This window comes from Pan troglodytes, chromosome 8 (genome assembly GCF_028858775.2).
Source record: "Pan troglodytes isolate AG18354 chromosome 8, NHGRI_mPanTro3-v2.0_pri, whole genome shotgun sequence".
NCBI classification, from domain to species: Eukaryota; Metazoa; Chordata; class Mammalia; order Primates; family Hominidae; genus Pan; species Pan troglodytes.
In genome coordinates, this window is record NC_072406.2 from 13,119,502 (window position 1) to 13,137,355 (window position 17,854).

The 17,854-nt window shown below is 44.7% G+C and overlaps 1 protein-coding gene across 9 annotated transcripts in view; it reads right to left on the reverse strand.

Annotated features, from left to right (window-relative positions):
* DIP2C (disco interacting protein 2 homolog C) overlaps positions 1-17,854 on the reverse strand; it is a 436,795-nt gene that overhangs the window by 38,698 nt on the left and 380,243 nt on the right. For all 9 annotated transcript variants that reach the window (XR_010146752.1, XM_016962526.4, XM_016962527.4 and 6 more), the window contains 2 exons: positions 16,086-16,254; positions 13,670-13,840 (listed from right to left, as the gene is read on the reverse strand). Coding sequence is in view for 8 of the 9 variants with exons in the window: in XM_016962526.4 (XP_016818015.1) it covers positions 13,670-13,840; positions 16,086-16,254 (340 nt within the window). In the remaining variant the exon portion in view is untranslated. The remainder of the gene's footprint in view (positions 1-13,669; positions 13,841-16,085; positions 16,255-17,854) is intronic.

Genomic DNA, 17,854 nt, shown 5'->3' on the forward strand with positions numbered 1-17,854 from the left:
GAAAAGAAGATCAAAAACAACATCAAATATGGAAATCATTAAAATTAACCACTGTACAAGGCTAAAAGAAATGTTTTAAAGATGTCAACATATCCACGGAGCAACAGAAGAGGGTGTAGCAGGTGACTAACCACGGCGCAGGGACACAGAAGGTAAATGGTGGCACTGCACCGTGTCACTCACGGCGCTCTTTCTTTCTGAGGGACGCAGGAGTGCAAGTTTCATTCGCTAAATCTGTTGAGGTAGTTCCAAGGTTCTGATTCCAGGAACAAAGGAGAGCCTGTGAGCTTTTACACCTGCAAGTAGGGCACTAGCTCTATCCACCTACACAATGAGGCAAAGGGAGAGGCCAACGTGCTTCTGAAGCCTGAAAGAATCCAGCGCTGGGCTCTCACACGGTCTGCTCAGCAGCCTCAGGAGTTTCCACCCCAGCAAATGTGCTCTGTTGCTGTTCCCCAAACAGAGACACCAACTTCTGTTTTCTTCTCCTCCTCGTCATCCATGGCTGTGGTCCCTGCCTGCTACCCGCATTAAATAATCTACCCCAGCTGCTGGACAATTCCAGAAATCAACTTGGGCAAGCTCCTTGGATGCAAGGTATGTTTCCCTATGTCACTTAGCTGTCTTTCCCAAATATTCCCAAAAAGTACAAAGAGTAGAAGATTTTTCACAGGCGCCTGGACTGATGCACACCTGTGCTTTGTGTGTACGGCCCGGCACCCACCCACAACCCCATGACGGCAATAGGCAGACACTAGAGACAGCAGCCGCAGCAGTGGAAAGGGAGTTAAGTGTATTTCTTCAGGTTCAAGTCTGGTCACAAAGCCCGACGGAAAAACTGCCACCACTCACAACAGAGCCAAGTCTATGAAAATAAGCAACGGTTCAAGATTTAAAAGAAAATCACGATTCCACTCTTCTCTGTTACTTCTCTAGGGTAATTATGGCTACTCTTCTCTCTCAGCACCCTTATGTTTAAAAAAGAGAGGCAGGGCATGAATAAATAAAGTAACTCGCCAATAAAGGTGTGTATGCTCCAAACACATAGTGGACCTTTACTGAATATATTTGAGCTGAATGCAATGATTTAAATAATTTCTTTCCTTCATGATTCCTTGAAACCTAAATATTAACTGGAACAAAAATAAAAATAAGTCAACATTCTCTCTAAATTATCCTAGTTCAGAAATTGTTATAATGGCTCAAGGTGGTATCTCAGGAAAAAATGTACACGGCTCAGTACCTCATTTCCTATCTTGTATCACGTGGAGGAGGCAACACAGCGCCTGAAGCCAAGTAGGCCTAAGCATTAATAGAGAAGAATACGTGAAGGAGATAAAGAGGTAAGATATAGCTGCTTCCAAATTATAAAACCCCTGAGGTAAAAAGTCTGAAATTTCAAGATACATATTGAGGGAGTATTTAACAAAATCTTCATATTGCCAAAGAATGCTAGCCAGTGTTCCCTTAAATACGGAGATCCCTAATGCAAAAGTGTGCCCCTCAGTATTTAAGGATCAAATACTTGCAATAAAGGACCCACAGACAAACAGCATTACCCATTCCAACTAAAGCTCATTCAGAAACAAAGATAAAGCGTTTTTGAAATTCCAAGTTATATTAACGAGAAAAAAGGATTCACATTAAAATCCAGTTATATAATAAAAATGTTAAGCAGTCAGCCTTCCATATCTGTGAGTTTCGCATCTTCAGATTTAACCAACCTTGAATCCCAAATATTTGAAAAAACTGCATCTGTACTGAACAGGCACAGACTTTTTGTCATAATTCTCTGAATGATACAACTATTTACACAGCATTTACATCGTATTCGGCATCACAAGTCATTAGAGATGATTTAAAGTACACGGAGGATGTGCATGGGTTCTATGCAAATGCTGCGCCATTTTCCAGCAGGGACCTGAGCATCTGCAGACTTAGGTATCCATAGGGAGTCTGGAAACCTGTCCCCCATTGAGGGACAAATGTATATACCAAAAAATAACTTTCTTACTGACATAAAAGTATTATATCAATTAGGTATTAAGTGCTTATTGAACAAATGAGTTATATTTAAATCTCAGGTGAAGATATACAGACTCACACCCCAAATATCAGCACAGAAAACACAAAACAGCACTAATTTTAGCATTTAAGCTGACTGGTGATTTTACTATTCAGCAATTCACACACCATAATATTAGCACAACCTGGTACTTGCACATAGGGCTATAGTAAGTAGAAATGTGTGAAAGAACAAACAAACTCCAAAGACCTGATACTGGGCTTATGTAGTACACTAGGTAAGTCTGAGAAGACGAGAAAAGGTTTGGGTTGTATGTCTCCAGGCAAATGACACTCTTCAAATGGGAAGGAAAATGGCACAAAATTTGACCACTTCTTTGTACTATTTCCAGAAGAATTTTTCTATTTGCATTAAAATCTGGGGGCTGTGGAAATGTTACCGGCTTAGAGAAGCCTTAATGATGTACTCCCAGTGATCTTTTCAAAACCAGTAGCTAAATATGACAGGTCCCTGCCTTAAACCCTGTAACAATTTCCCACTGATCTTGGGAAAAGGACCAGTGCTTGGTGCAGCCCTCTGTCGTCCTCCCTTTCTAGCCACCCTGGCCTCTTTCCATCTTTCCTGACCCCTCTGAAGTTGCAGGGGCTTCAGCTCAGCTTCCAGAGTGCTCTTCCCTCCCCAGTCTCGTCACCGCTAACTCATCTTTCTAAACTCGGCACCAGCCAGGATTTCCTTAAAGAAGCCTGAGAGGGAGGTTGGCCCTCCCTGTGCTGCACCGGATCACCCAGCAGCTGGACGCCGTCCTTCACATGGTCTGTGGCCAGTGCCTGCCTCTCCTGCGCATGGGAAGGCATCAGGACGAGGCTGGGTCTGGCGATATGAGTCCCTCTGTGCTCGTCTGCTCCGCCTGCTGTGAAATACCTTAGACTAGGTAACCGCTGCTCACAGCTCTGGAGTCTAGCAAGTCCCAGATTGAGGCACCTGCAGAGCAGATGAACATGTTCCTTTAGGCCTCTTTTATAAGGGCGAAAGTCCCATTCGTGAGGGCTCCATCCTCATGATCTAATCACCTTCTAAAGGCCTCATGTCTTATACTACTGCATTAGGGATTATAGTTCAACACAGAAGTTTTGGAGGGGGACACAGACATTCCGACCTCAGCAGTCATGTCATCCACAGTTCATTTACTTTTCACGTCCTTATTGGTGTGATTGCTGTTGGTTCTTTACTTGTCCCTTTTGTTCTTTGTTCCTCCCTTCCTGCCTCCTTTTCTCATGAATAGAATATTTGTGGTATTTCACTTTACCCTCTGTGTATTTTTTGCATGATTTATTGCATTCTATCTTCACATAGTGTTATGCGCTATGAAAATGATTCTTGCAGCGGTGCATTTCCGGGGCCCAACTTCCTGTTGTCTCATCTGTTATTCCTACACTTGCTACGAACACCTCAGCTGTTCATATTTTTAAACAGTTAATACTTTTAAAACAAACTAAAAATATTTACATGTCTACATATTGATAGATTCTAAAACGTTTTCTTGTATTTACTCTTTTCAGTATTCTTCATTTCTTCTTAAAAACTTGGGCTTCGTTTTGCTATCATTCATTTTCATCCTTGAGACATTCTTACTATTTCTTGTGACGTGTATTTGCTGAAGGATTCTCTAGGTTGGCTAAGTATCTGCTTTTCTCTTCCATTCTGAAGGATCTCCTGCAGCAGAAACAGTTCTTTCAGCAGCCTGCATGCACGACTCCACTGTATTCTGGCTTCCAGCACTTCTGATGAGAACTCAGTGTTGTTTTTATTACTTCCCCCTACTTAGTTTTATTTCTGCAGGGACTTTAAGATTGACTCTGCCACTGACTTTCGGTGTTTGGACAACAAAGTGTCTGGGTGTGATTCTTCTCATTTACTCTGCCTGGAGTTGACTGAGCTTCTTGAATCTTTGTGTTGATTCTTCCCTTCACTCCTGGCCATAGGTCTTCAAATTGTTCTCTTGCCCCATTTTCTCTCACCGCTCCTTCTGGGGCTCCGATCACTACAGGTATGTTAGACCCACGGGCCTCAGACACTCTGTTCCACTGTATTTTCATGCCTTTTCTCCTTGTTTTATGCTTAGGTCATTTCTATTGGTCAGACTTCAAGTTCATTCAATGAGTCTTTCCTCTGCTGTATCTAGTCTCCTATTAAACCATGGGAATTTTATTTCTAATACTAGTTTTCATTTCCAGCATTTCCATTTTGTTTTTTTCATAGTTTTTATCTTTCTGCAATACCCCCCCACCTCTTCACAGATGTTGTAGACCTTTTCAACGAATTCCTGGCCTCACCTATCACAGCTATTTCAAAGTCTCTGATAATTGCAGCATGTCTCTTCTACTGACTCTTTCTAGGGCCATCTCCTCTCATGAACACGAGTCCATTTATCTTGCTTCTTTGCAGGTCTTTTAAATTTTGATTATATAACACAATGTTTTATGAACAACGAAGACTGTATTTAAAAGAACAGTAAAGATTAAATAACATTTACCCCCAGAAAAGAATTTACAAGCCTTTGGGCAGGATCCGGATGCTGGGCCTGAACACTGACACTGGATGTCTTCTATGCTTCACGGCGAGAGATCTGCTTTCCAAACAGTAGGAGACCTTCCACCCACTTTAGGTAACTGGGTGATTCTCTCTTCAGTCTCACCCCCAGCTTCCTCTATTCCACTGCCACACTCCCAGCCTTTGGAAGGCAAATACATTACACATGGTGAAGGGCAAGGGTGCTGCAGAGGGATGTGCTATGCCCTCATCCCACCTCCATTGTTGAAGTGTGAGTGGAGTTCCCACGGTGATTTGGGCTGCCCTGGAGGGTAGCCAGGGCTCTGCTGGGTGATCCAGGCCACCCTCGAGGGGGAGCCAGCGGCTTTCCTGCTCACCTCCCAGCCGTCAGGAGCCCCTGCCTTTTGCACACTAAAGGTTCAGAGTGCCTCAAAGAAAATGGATCCACTTTTAGGACTCCCCTGGGATTCTCATCTACCTTGCAAACAACATCCTGCCATTTATGTTTTTTAAAAAGTTCAGAAACTTTTTGCTTTATCATTTTTTATGGTAAATTCTTTCTCCTGGCTCCTCTGCCATGGGAAAAACCACATACAGGTCTCTTTTCTCCTAGGAAGAAATGTAATTCATTTACATTTGAGTCTTCAGCTCTCTGATGGATCTTAGAAACGATGAATCTGTGTATTAACCAGATTGTTCCGATGGTTATGGTTGGAACAAGAGTCTCTTGTGACTTCTACATCTCAATAAAAAATGGAATTCCAAAATATTTAAAAAATAAATTTGCAAAAATCAAATTGAGCTTGTTTCTATGGTTGGCATCAAATGCATGGACCTGGATGTTGTCATCAGGCATTGATGCAGGTGACAAACTGTCAGGAAATGGGGGTTCTGGAATGCATTACTGGTGGGGTGGGGGCCACAGACAGTGTGAACTCAGCTCAGGCCATCTACCAGCAAGCTGGTCATCAGGACCAGCCAAACACTGGCTTTCATAAAGTTTGACTGAAGCACGGCGATGCCTGCTCATTTACATATCGCCTGTTTCTGCTTTGAGTGGCACAGCAGAGCTGAGTAGCTGTGCGGAAAGCACCGTGAGGCTGGCAGCCTGGACGCCATGCTCTGACACTTTAGAGAGAGGGCCTGGGAAGGCTTTAGTTTAGGGGCTGCCAAGCCACAGAGCAGATGAAAGCACCCAGACGTGACACGGCACGGCTGTTTTTGTTGAACTTACTGAGTGAATGATGAACTCAGATTCTTGTTTTTTGGTTCAAGACATAGACCAAAAGCCAGGCATGTTCTGTGACTGTGATAGAGAATCCCTTGCTGAAAGCCAGGCGAACACTTGAAGCTGTGGAGTTACACCCCTCGGACCCTCATCATGATCTCCTTGGTCCCTAAGACTCTTCCAGTTGTGATTCCAACATTCCTGGAGACAGATGGAAAGACTCACTTAGCACCTTGCAGATCCAACATGATTATCTGTTCAGTGCAGTGTCCATCAGTGCCTGGGGCACGTGAGACATCCAAAAACACTGGTAGAATTAGAATATTCCTCCTCTTTTCTCTCTCTTCATCCCTCAATTGTAAATTTTACAATTCCATCTGTAGATCACAGAATATCAGTGATGGAACCAGAGGAAAAGGAGGCATCACCTAGAAAGTCGTGGGTTTGATGACGGTCATGGTAATTCCAGAGGCTTCGGCTTATCTCCCCTTTGCATGAAGGGCAAGTGCCTGAGTAGACGTAAAAGCAGCAGCTGCATCACGGTGGCTTCCTGGGGCTATGGAGATGCGTAAGGGCAGGACGAGAACGCAGTGATGCTGGATGGCTAAAGGGAGGGGTGGGAGCAGCCGCCGCTGCCACACTTTGGTCACCATACATCTCAACCGTCCTCCTGTATCGGGAGAACTCCTCCACTTTTTGAATCCTGTTTGGATACAGAGCCCTTGTGGCTCTATAGGAAGTAAAAATACCAGAAGTCCCTTCCCAGCCTTCCTGGAAGCTAGGGTGTGGGGAGACGATCAACCAGTCACATCCATTTACAGCACAAACCAATCGGGCTCTTGCTGTCGGCAGTGAAGGTGTCCAGACATGATCCAGGTTTGGGGAATGCCATGCTGGTGGGGAAGTCTCGTGTCCAGGAACAAGGTCAGCAGTGCAGACTTCAAGGTGTGGTGTCGTCACAAGAACAAGCTGCTGCACAAGCGGTTCCCATAGGCAGGTTCCCAACGCTGGTCCTACTTCCTTGGTGGTTCTGAGAGCCACTCACTGGTGCCTTAAACTGCCAAAGGAGGTTTCCATTGCTTACAGGTCAGAAAGCTGGCTGATGTGCAGGATACCTGGAATATGGTTTCCATGATCCCCAGCGTGGCTGGGATGCCGTGTGTCAGCAGGAAAGGGCGTAAAGTTCCTGCTGACGGTGGCTCATTCCCTGAGGCTTTCAAAATCCCCAACAGCACCTTATTTATTTCCTTCACCTAAAAGCAGTGTAGGGGAACAAGGAAACTGAGAGCTCAAGTTAATGAAAGTCTTATTATTACAACTATTTATTTTGAAAATTAATTAAGATTTACATCATCTCCTGAGCCTTCCACATTTTTTCTTTTTTTTTTTTTATACAGAGTCTGGCTCTGTTTGCTCCGTCGCCCAGACTAGAGTACAGTGGCACGATCTCGGCTCACTGCAACCTCCACCTCCCAAGTTCAGGCAATTCCCCTGCCTCAGCCTCCCGAGTAGCTGGGATTACAGATGCATGCCAATGAACCTGGCTAATTTTTGTATTTTTAGTAGAGACAGGGTCTTACTATGTTGGGCAAGCTGGTCTCGAACTCCTGACCTCAAATGATCCACCCGCCTCAGCCTCCTGAAGTGCTGGGATTACAGGCGTGAGCCACCGCGCCTGGCTCACTTCTTTCAATAATGCATGACTCCTTCTATTACTAGGGGGGCTGTATTTCTCTTTCATTGTATGAGTTTCAAGATTTAAGGGTCACTGCAATAGTTACTGTTGATTTAATCCCACACAAAGCTACTTATAATAAAACTGCCCTCTCAGATAAATCAGTTATTTTTCTATATAATAGAAATCCAAGTTTCTGTTTATGTTTTTTTCCTAATAAATAAACAACCGAGGTCTCTTTTGGAAAACAGAAGACCTCATGTTTTTCTTCCCTGCTTCTACTAGAAGGAGGATGCAATTTTTCTGTTACAGTGAACAATATCTCTAAATCTAATGCAACAAAAGACCTTCCAGCTTACATTTTTGAAGAGTAATTGTGGCTGTGAGAAATATATTTCCAAATAATAAGTGACCCCTTCTAATAATACTAAGAGAAATTTATGTGAAAGCTAATTAAACACAGAAGTCATAATTTGATCTTTCTAATGTCCACTTTTATCATAAATTTAATAAATTGAAATTGTTTTAAAGTCTTTTTTACAGCTAAAGATTCTGGGAAATGTTACTCCTAAGAATAACAAATAGCTTTTACTTCTAAATTTTGTTCTGTTTTTACCTCCTAGCTTTGTCAATTAGGAAAGTTCACTTCTCAGGGCCTTCATCTCTCATCTTAAAACAACTAAAAATACCCTTAAAGAGCATGGGAAGACCTAACTAGATGCTGTCTGAATCCAATGGTCCAATGCAATGACTAAAGAATGTATTTTTCCAGTGTGAATGACTCTTAAGGTGCAAGCCCCAGACTTCCTATTTGAGAGGAAAATGCTGTTAGAAGGTTGAAGAATAGTAAACCCTGGGTTTTCATTTGCAAGGAACAGTTACAGATGGCACATGAGCTTTTAGCTGGTGAAGATTCACACCAGGGGTTCATTTTGAGAAAATTCATCATGCCAAGTCATTTTCCACGGGAGACTAGACTCTAGTCAACTAAGTATATGTTCAATTTCTCTAATGTGAATTGTATTTACACACACAGATTGGCAGTTAAAAGAATCAACTTTGGGAGGCTGAGGTGGGAGGATCACGAGGTCAGGAGTTTGAGACCAGCCTGGCCAACATGGCAAAATCCTGTCCCTACTAAATATACAAAAATTAGCTCGGCGAGGTGGCAGGTGCCTGTAATCCCAGCTACTTGGGAGGCTGAGGCAGGAGAATCACTTGAACCCAGGGGGCAGAGGTTGCAGTGAGCCGAGATCATGCCATTACACTCCAGCCTGGATGACAAGAGCAAGACTCCGTCTCAAAAAAAAAAAAAAATCAAGTATCAGTACTTTGACAAAATGTATCCAACATCCAGAAGTGACTGTGATGATGTGAGATGGCACTGGACACTCAGGGAGGGAGATTCTTTCATAAAGCCATGCTCTTAGCTGAGTGTGGTGGCTCACGCCTGTAATCCCAGTGCTTTGGGAGGCTGAGGTGGGAGGGTCACTTGAGGCCAGGAGTTCAAGACCAGCCTAGGCAACATAGTGAGACCCTGTCTCTACAAACAGTAACAACAACAACAAAGAAAAAACTGTGTTCTGTAAAACAGCTACTCACAGAGTAGAAGCGACATGGACATGGTGATAAATAATTATAAAGCAGGTGGAAAGTGTGAAGGACGAGGAACAAAGTACACTGGCAATTCAGAGGAAAGAGAGCACCGCAGTTGACAGAGTTCGAGAAGGCCCCATGGAGGGGACCCGGGCGGAGCAGGATGAGGGCAGAGGAGAGTCCATCCAGGCCAAGCACAGTGTACAGGTTATGAAGCAGAAGCAGGAAAGACTGCATGAGAAAGTGGCTTAGGAACAACTGCACGAAGGGGAGGCAGATGCTTGGGGCTGGATGGTGGGAGGACCAGAATGCCACTGATGGAGCCGATTTTTGCAAAGTAAAAACAAACGCCCAATGTGTCTCTGTACACCTGTAACGTTTCCTGTGTCAGGTGTGTTCTAAAAAGTGCTTGTCCAGGCGCCAAGTCAGCACTGGTAAAACTGCATGCGGCTTCGCCCTTGAGGATGCAGCACTGCTCAGGAGCACCGGTGAGGCCTTTAAATCCTGCAGTTATAATAATCATGAACTGTGCAGCTTAGCCTTCCCCGAAGAGCAGGACCCCCTCTGACCGTGATGCCCCTGACACATCCTAAGCCCTGCTGCGCACGGGTGAGGCTCCCTCTCTCTTTTGGACAATGTTCTTTGCTGAGTTTGCTCCCTATCTCCTGGAGATAAAACTCTTCCCTCTCTCCATCAGGCGTCCCCCACCAGAGTGCACAGTCAGGGAAGGCCTGCGGGGGCTCCAGTGAGAGACCAGCGCTGTTAGAACGCGGTCAGTCGGGGGCGCGGGGGTCCGGTGAGAGACCAGCGCTGTTAGAACGGTCAGTCGGGGGTGCGTGCGGGGGTCCGGTGAGAGACCAGCGCTGTTAGAACAGTCAGTCGGGGGTGCGGGGGTCCAGTGAGAGACCAGCGCTGTTAGAACAGTCAGTCGGGGGTGCGGGGGTCCAGTGAGAGACCACCGCTGTTAGAACAGTCAGTCGGGGGTGCGGGGGTCCAGTGAGAGACCAGCGCTGTTAGAACAGTCAGTCGGGGGTACGGGCGTCCAGTGAGAAACCAGTGTTGTTAGAACGCAGTCAGTCTGAGAGCAGACACCCCCGTTTCCAGACTCACTCACGATGCTGCTGCTTCAAACTGAAAGCTACATTTTTCAACATCTTTAAATATTTAGGTAGAAGGTTTGGAATTCTGGCAGTATCTTTATTTTTTGTGTTTTTGATTTTTTACATCAAATGATTAATTGTGATTATCTCAGAGTAGATGGGTTTATGAGTGTTATTTATAAGCTAAAGTGTATTTTCTGATTTTGTTTTCTAAAAATATTCTTTTATAAAGAAAAATAAGTTCAATGTATACAAAATTCAGAAACATTTCAGGCTTTCCTTATTAGGACTCATGAGCAGTGTGGTCCGTACATTTAATGTACCAGGCATGTCCTGTGTGCTGGGCTCTATGGACAGCCAGGGAGCGAGAGGTGGTTTCTGCCGCTGGATCCTGGGCTTCTCCACTCTGCTTGTTTCTATCACCATCAGGTTTTTTTAATTTTGCAGATTCTAGAAAATGAGTGTTTCCAAAGACCAGCTCTGCCTGTAGCCTCTGCACTTACGGCTGCCTTCGCTGGACTCTCGCCCGCACGACTCCGCCCTTTCACTGTGCTCTGCTGAAGCGTTCCTGACTGCCCTCCCCCAGAACGCCTCCCCATGTTCGTGGCACTCTATCCTCTCACTGCTCGCTTTTACTAAAATGAGTCACTTCCTGAAAAAATTATCTACATGCCTACTGTCCAACTCACTGACTGTGAGAAATGTTTGATGATGGCACAAACTTTAAGTTTCTTTGTAGTAAAATTTGACCTAGGCTGACATGAGCCCCTTCAAGTCTGGGGCCCCCACCCTTCCTTGCTGCAGGAGCACTGGCACATGTGATACTGAGCTGTGGCATCATGTATGGCATCTGTGCCACATCACCTCTCACAAAGCCAGAAACCTAATTCTGAAGCACACCTGCCCTCAAAGATTCTGGCAAGGGGAGGTGAGCCCGCATTGCTTTGTACATAAATTTAATTTCTCTCTGCTGGTAGACACTTGGATACTTCCAACTATTTTCCAATACTATGCAGACAAGGAAAGGCTGACCGAAAGGAGTTAGGAATAGGTCAAGTAGAAAACTGAACATGGACAAAAATGCTTAAAGATGCTGCCAAGATTGCAAAATAACGCCATGACCCATGATTACCAATACTGAATTCTGATTTAGCGGTCATATTGACAAAATTATCTTCTGCACAAGAATATATTGCCATTTCCTATTAAGAATACAGAACCGTGCACAACACTCCCATGGCGCACATTCATTCAATATCCACCATGTGTCCAGCCCCGCCCTGGTGCCGAGGTAAGGACGGTGGCACACTTCAGGAGCCTTGTGGAAAACACCAGCACGCCAACTCTGTTCTTCACTCTGTCCCTTTCCTGTGCTTTTTTTCTTTCATCTCCATGTTTTGGTTCTTTTTTAGTGTATTTTATCTTCTCCTACTGAGCATACTCCTTCCTTGTAAACCATCTTAAAACATTTTGCGGCTGGGCGTGGTGGCTCATGCCTGTAATCCCAGTACTTTAGGAGGCAAAGGAGGGCGGATCACGAGGTCAAGAGATCGAAACCATGCTGGCTAACACGGGGAAACCCCATCTGTACTAAAAATACAAAAAATGAGCTGGGCTTGGTGGCGAGCACCTGTAGTCCCAGCTGCTGGGGAAGCTGAGGCAGGAGAATGGCGTGAACCCAGCAGGTGGAGCTTGCAGTGAGCCCAGATCACGGCAATGCACTCCAGCCTGGGCAACAGAGTGAGACTCCATCTCAAAAACAAACAAACAAAAAAAAACATTTTGGATCCAGGTGGATAGAAATAAATGAAAAAGTAAAGAGGAAAATCAATGTATGTACTCTACAAGAGGCCACTTTTACACCACACGTTGAACTCTGTCACCTGCTGGAAGGCACGATGCTAAGGGTTCCTCTCTGCTCTCTCCCTTCAGCGCCACCTTGACATTTTAAGAGACAAAGCTAGAAGCAGCAGCCTCGCCGTGGCCGGTGCCATCTCTCACAAATCACTGATTTCCTCTTGCCCGGGGGTCCCTGTCACTGGTGGACGGAGACAAGTGAGACATCACACTATTGCTGAATTTAAGAAGCAGACTTCTGCATTTCCTATTTCTCCTAATGGGATAGATGGCGATAAACATTTACGAGGAACAGAAAAAGGTGAATAGGCAGAGAAAACTTCAATATTTTAAGAACTAGTTTGGTGAGATAAATCTAATTCTTCAGATGACCTCTTAGAAAAGGGTATTATTTTAATCATAGGACAAGGTTTAACTGACTCTTGAGAGAAATTTGGTAATTTATAATTTCTTAAAAATGGAGCTATTATAATAATTAAAAGAGAAGGAAGACAGAAGGAAGGAACACCACATTTATGAAAATTAAAAAAAAGGCCGGGTGCAGTGGCTCACGTCTGTAATCCCAGCACTTTGGGAGGCCAAGGCAGACAGATCGTTAAGCTGAGGAGTTCAAGACCAGCCTGGGCAACATGGTGAAACCCCGTTTCCACAAAAAATACAAAAATTAGCCAGGCGTGGTGGTGTGTACCTGTAGTCCCAGCCATGTGGGAGGCTGAGGTGGGAGGGTTGCTTGAGCCTGGGAGCAGGGGTGGGGGGTTGAGGCTGCAGTGAGCCATGACGCCACCGCACTCCAGCCTGGGTGACAGAGTGATACCCTGTCTCAAAAAAGTAAAAGAAAATCAAGAAAAGCTTTCTGCAGCTACTTTTTCTGAAGTGATCTCGGGAAGGGAGGAGGTTCCCTCCTCTGACCTAGTGGCTAACTCCAAGCACCTAGACAGGCATGAAAAGGGCAGATGGAGCCTTTGGAGGCTCACCCAGCAGCAACCTTAAGCAATCACTCTGGGATCACAAGTAGGATAGGGGGTGGGGAGAGGGAGGTGAAGGGGATGCACACCAACCGTTTGCCTCACCAGCACCTGCTGAGAGGGAAGCCCTTATTCTTCCAGGAAGCAAATCCGCAGCTCTGCCTGCAGCTTGTCAGCCACTGCTCATGCAAGGCTGTCTTGCTAGAGCTCCTTCACTTACGCCTGTTTCCCAGAAGTGCGGCTTTGCTGTTTCTAAAATGCCATTGCAGCAGCAAATCCCAGAACCTGCTCAATGTCATTAAGTTCTTCCTACAGCGATCGTCTACACACATGGGACTAAGTACTTCGAGGGACTGGTTTCTTCATCTGTCTAGTATCTAATCTTTAAAAAGTCCAACAGCAGAGGTCTGGACAAACTGCTACCCCTGTCACAAAAGTTAAAATGTTCCAGGACAGAGTAAGTGCTATGAATGCTTGTTATGAATAACGGATACGAACGTAGACTGTAGTTTAAAGAAACAGAGATCTGCACCAACCGCATGCGTGTGACTGAAAGATCTCTTCTGAATGTAGCTAAGCATCAGCCGAGGGAGACGAGTGGAGCCAGTCTGTGCTGTACCCACCCCGGGAGCCACACTTCCCACTCAGCGCCGTGATGTCGCCGAATCTCACCTGCAAGCAAATCGCCAGGTTCACCCTGCAACCGAACGAGGTGCTGACGGCCCGCGGGTGAAGGCCCAGGTCCTTAAACAGCTTTGAGAACGACTGTGTGAGTGCGATCCGAGGCCGCTCTTCCGCCACAACCACGCAGGTCCTCACTCGGGACAAGTCCAGCCCTCGTGCCTGGAGATGATGACAGAGAAACCGAGTCAGCCCCCATGTGTCGAGCTTGGAGTGAGCCAGAGACTCCTTCTGGCAGATCCCCAGGTAAACATCGGAAAACTCAACACAGCTATGCATTTCCAGGGCCACCTGTGTCCACTTCTTCAATGTAACAAACCCAGGAGTTGGTGAAAAAACATTCACACAACTATTCAAATGATTAAGAATGGAATTACAAAACGTCTCAAACAGCCACCTGGAGCCACAGCAAGAACTGTTATGAGGAAAAAGGCTGAGGAAAAGCAACTTCCTGGCTGAGACGATGAAAGCCCGTTTGGGAAAAGAGAGGCATCTGATACATTCTTTTCGGCATGGATGTACCAGAACACACACTGGAGAGGAACGGGAAAAATGTACATATGTTAAAGAGATGGGATCTTGGTATGCTGCCCAGGCTGGAGTTGAACTCCTGGGCTCAAGTGACCCTCCCACCTTGTGGTCTCCCAAGGAGCTGGGACTGCAGACATGTACCACCATACCCAGCCTGAAAACCTACATTTTAATATATAGGAATATAAAACTAAAATTTTTGGATGACTTCATAGACAGTGCTCCATTTATGTCCCATTACGCCAAGAATTTCTTCTCATTCTCAAGCGTGTCTGTTTCCACAGTAAGCATAAGATTAACAACATCTCAGTTTCCACACCAAATTCAGTCAGCCGAGCACAACAGAAAAAGTCATACAGGAATTTCAAGGAGTTAAGCTCAGCTCACTCTGTGGCACTACCTGGGCCGAGCAGAGGGAAAGTAAGGGAGCGATAGGAACGGCTTCTGAATGTGAGGGCGAGCCGTGAATGACTGCGTCTTGGAGCGCAAGCCAGAGCTGCTAAGGGGGTGGCCACCAAAACCCCAACCGTCAGGCCCTGCGAACCCTTTCAAGGCAGCCTCGGCACACGGACAACCGACAAGGGTCCTGAGCAAGGAGGATGCACAGCTCGAGCTGGCTTTGACATTCGTGCTCAGTGTACAGACACGACTGTACAGAGTTAAACAGGAAAAACTCAAGTCTGGGTGATACAAATTACATATTCACACGCGTGCATGTCTGAGAGGTAAAGCAGCATGCAGCTGCAACAGCAGGTCTGAAGCCAAAGATTCTAAATTTGGCTCCAGGTTCGTTCAGCCTAAGAACCTGGAAAGGTCGCTTAATTTCTCTGTGACATAAGTTTCCTCAGCTTTAAAATGGAGACAATAAGGGCTCCTATTTCAGAGAGCTATTGTAAGGATGAAATGAATACGTAAAATGCATACTGACCCTCAACTATGTCATGATTTTATTCTGGTTATTTATATATGTGCCAACAAGAAGGTCATGAAAATGTACTCACTTTCTAATACAATATAGATGAACATGAATAGTGCTAACTTTTTCCTATATAAATACAAAACTTAAAATGATTGCACAATTACTTATGTTACATAAAGTTATCTTGCATTTTGCTTTCCTGTTCAAGCTTTATGCATTAGGAAAACAATGCAGGACAGATAAATGTACTGTTGCGTTATTGATCTGTGTGTAGATGACAGAAACACAAACACAATCCATGTATATACAAAGACATACACACATCCAAAGAGTACAAAGTCAGTTGAAATTTTATCAAAACTGGTCAGATTCCCTCCTAGTTACTTGGAGCTAAGGACTACTTAATTTACCATGAAGATATACGTATCAAAATGTCCTTGGTTTAAATGGAGGGAAATACTATTATTCTTACATAATAGCAATTATTAAAAAATGAAACACAACACTGTTAACTGAACTGTAAAATGAATTGAGCTTAGGGTCCAGACCCACAAATCAGGGTCTCCAGGGAAAATAAAAGTGAGTGGCTAAATTCAAACCTACCTTCTTAAACACCAGTATCAAATAAAGTTAACATCACCTAAGATCTTCTGAACACTGAACACTGAATCCACCCAACAAAAAAATCAAATTTAGGATCTTTCAAATAGACCCAGTGGAATGACAGGCATTGAAAATATTTTACATTCTTGTTTGTTACTGTCTGTGGTCGTGGGGAAATAGTCATGTTAAAAACATTTTCATATAAAGGCAGTTTGTAAGCTTCAGGTGACGTTAGATTAAACCCAGGTTTTTTTTTGGAGGACTGTTTTAACTTCACCCCATCACAGATGTGCCTTCTTAGAAAGGAGTCCCTGTGGGCTCACAGGGCACTGAGCTGCCAAGGGAGCTGCTTACCTTGAGGGACTCTGTTTGCGAGCCCAGCCCCTTGGTGCACAGCTCCATCACGGAGTAGGAGCAAAACGTGTCTCGGACTTTGTACTGACTCACGGCAAGAAGCCACAAGGCGGGGTTGGTTTCCAGCTCAGAGGGCGGGATCAGGATGGACTGGTGCCCAGAATACACACTGCAGAGAAAGAAGAGGCTGTCAGGGCGGGAGCTCAGCAAGGCTGGAGCTCAGCAAGGCTGGAGGGCTCAGGGCAGCACTGACTCCAAGGAAAAGGAGGACTTGGAACAGCCCGTGCTGCCATCTGTAGAAGGGCACAGTAAAGCCAACGCTGCAAACTGCAACCATGTTCACGAAAGCCTTCTGAAAAGCAAATACGTACTACAGAATCATGGGGCAGTTACTACCACTTTGAACACACATTTAAGACTACTAAATGCTGTGATGCTGTGATGTCTCTCAGACCTGCGACATCAGCAAACTAGATCCTCTTAGTAGAAAACACAGGGATCAAATTTCGGTTTAAAAAAAAAAAAAGTCCAGCTTCAGAACAGGAGCTGGCAAACCACAGACACTTCCTGTTTTTGTAAATAAAGTTTTATTGGAACAGGGCCACCACCACTCATTTGTTTAAATATTGTCTCCAGTGGCTTTGAGCTGAGTGGTCGGACAGAGACCACAGAACCTAAAATATTTACCAAACAGCAATTTCAGAAAGAGTAGGCCTATACCTAGTTTAGAAAACTGACAGCCAGGGTGAAAAAAAGACAATTATGGTAATTAAAGTTAGTCACTCAATCTTTTTAAGTTCGGATTTTTACTTAAAAATGATCCCAACAAATTACCAAACAGAAGAAATAAAGAAAAATAACCATTCTTTAATTTTACCTTCATACTAGAGAACAGATTTAGAGAAATGAAGAAGTGATAGATTACATATTTTATCATCAATTGATGGGGTAAGTAAGTGTGGATTTAACTTGTCAAAACTACATTTTTAATGGTTTTAATTTTTTTTGTTTACTACTATGAATTCACAATAGATGCCATACATTAAAATAAAATATCCTAGATAAATCACGTTCTAAGATTTAAAATTTAATTAATGGGAACGTTCTGTTGCCCAGGCTAGAGTAGGGTGGTGTAATCATAGCTCCCTGTCACCTCAAACTCCTGGGCTCCAGCAATCCTCCTGCCTGAGTCGGTAGGACCACAGGTACGCACCACCATGCTTTTTTTTTTTTTTTTTTTTTTTTTTCAGTGGTAGGGTCTCACTGTGTTGCCTAGGCTCGTCTTGAACTTCTGGGCTCAAGCAATCCTCTCTTGTTCCTGCTGTGGCCATGTAAGATGTGCCTGGGCCTCCCAAAGTGTTGGGATTACAGGCATGAGCCACCATGCCCAACCTACACAATTTTTTTTTTTTTTTTTTTTTTGAGACAGGGTCTCACTCTGTCACCCAGACTGGAGTGCAGTGGTGTGATCCGGGTTCACTATAACCTCTGCCTTTCAAGCTGAGGCCATCCTCCTACCTCAGCCCCTGAGTAGCTGGGACTACAGATGCACAACACTATGCCTGGCTAATTTTTTTTTTGGAGAGATAGCATTTCGTAATGTTGCCCAGGCTGGTCTCAAACTCCTGGCTTCAAGTACTCCTCCTGTCTTAGCCTCCCAAAGTGCTAGGACTATAGGCATGAGCTGCCATAAGAGGCCTACGGAAAATTTTATCAGTGAAACAGCACTGTGATTAACGAGTTAGGCCTTGTTAACTACTATGCTATAA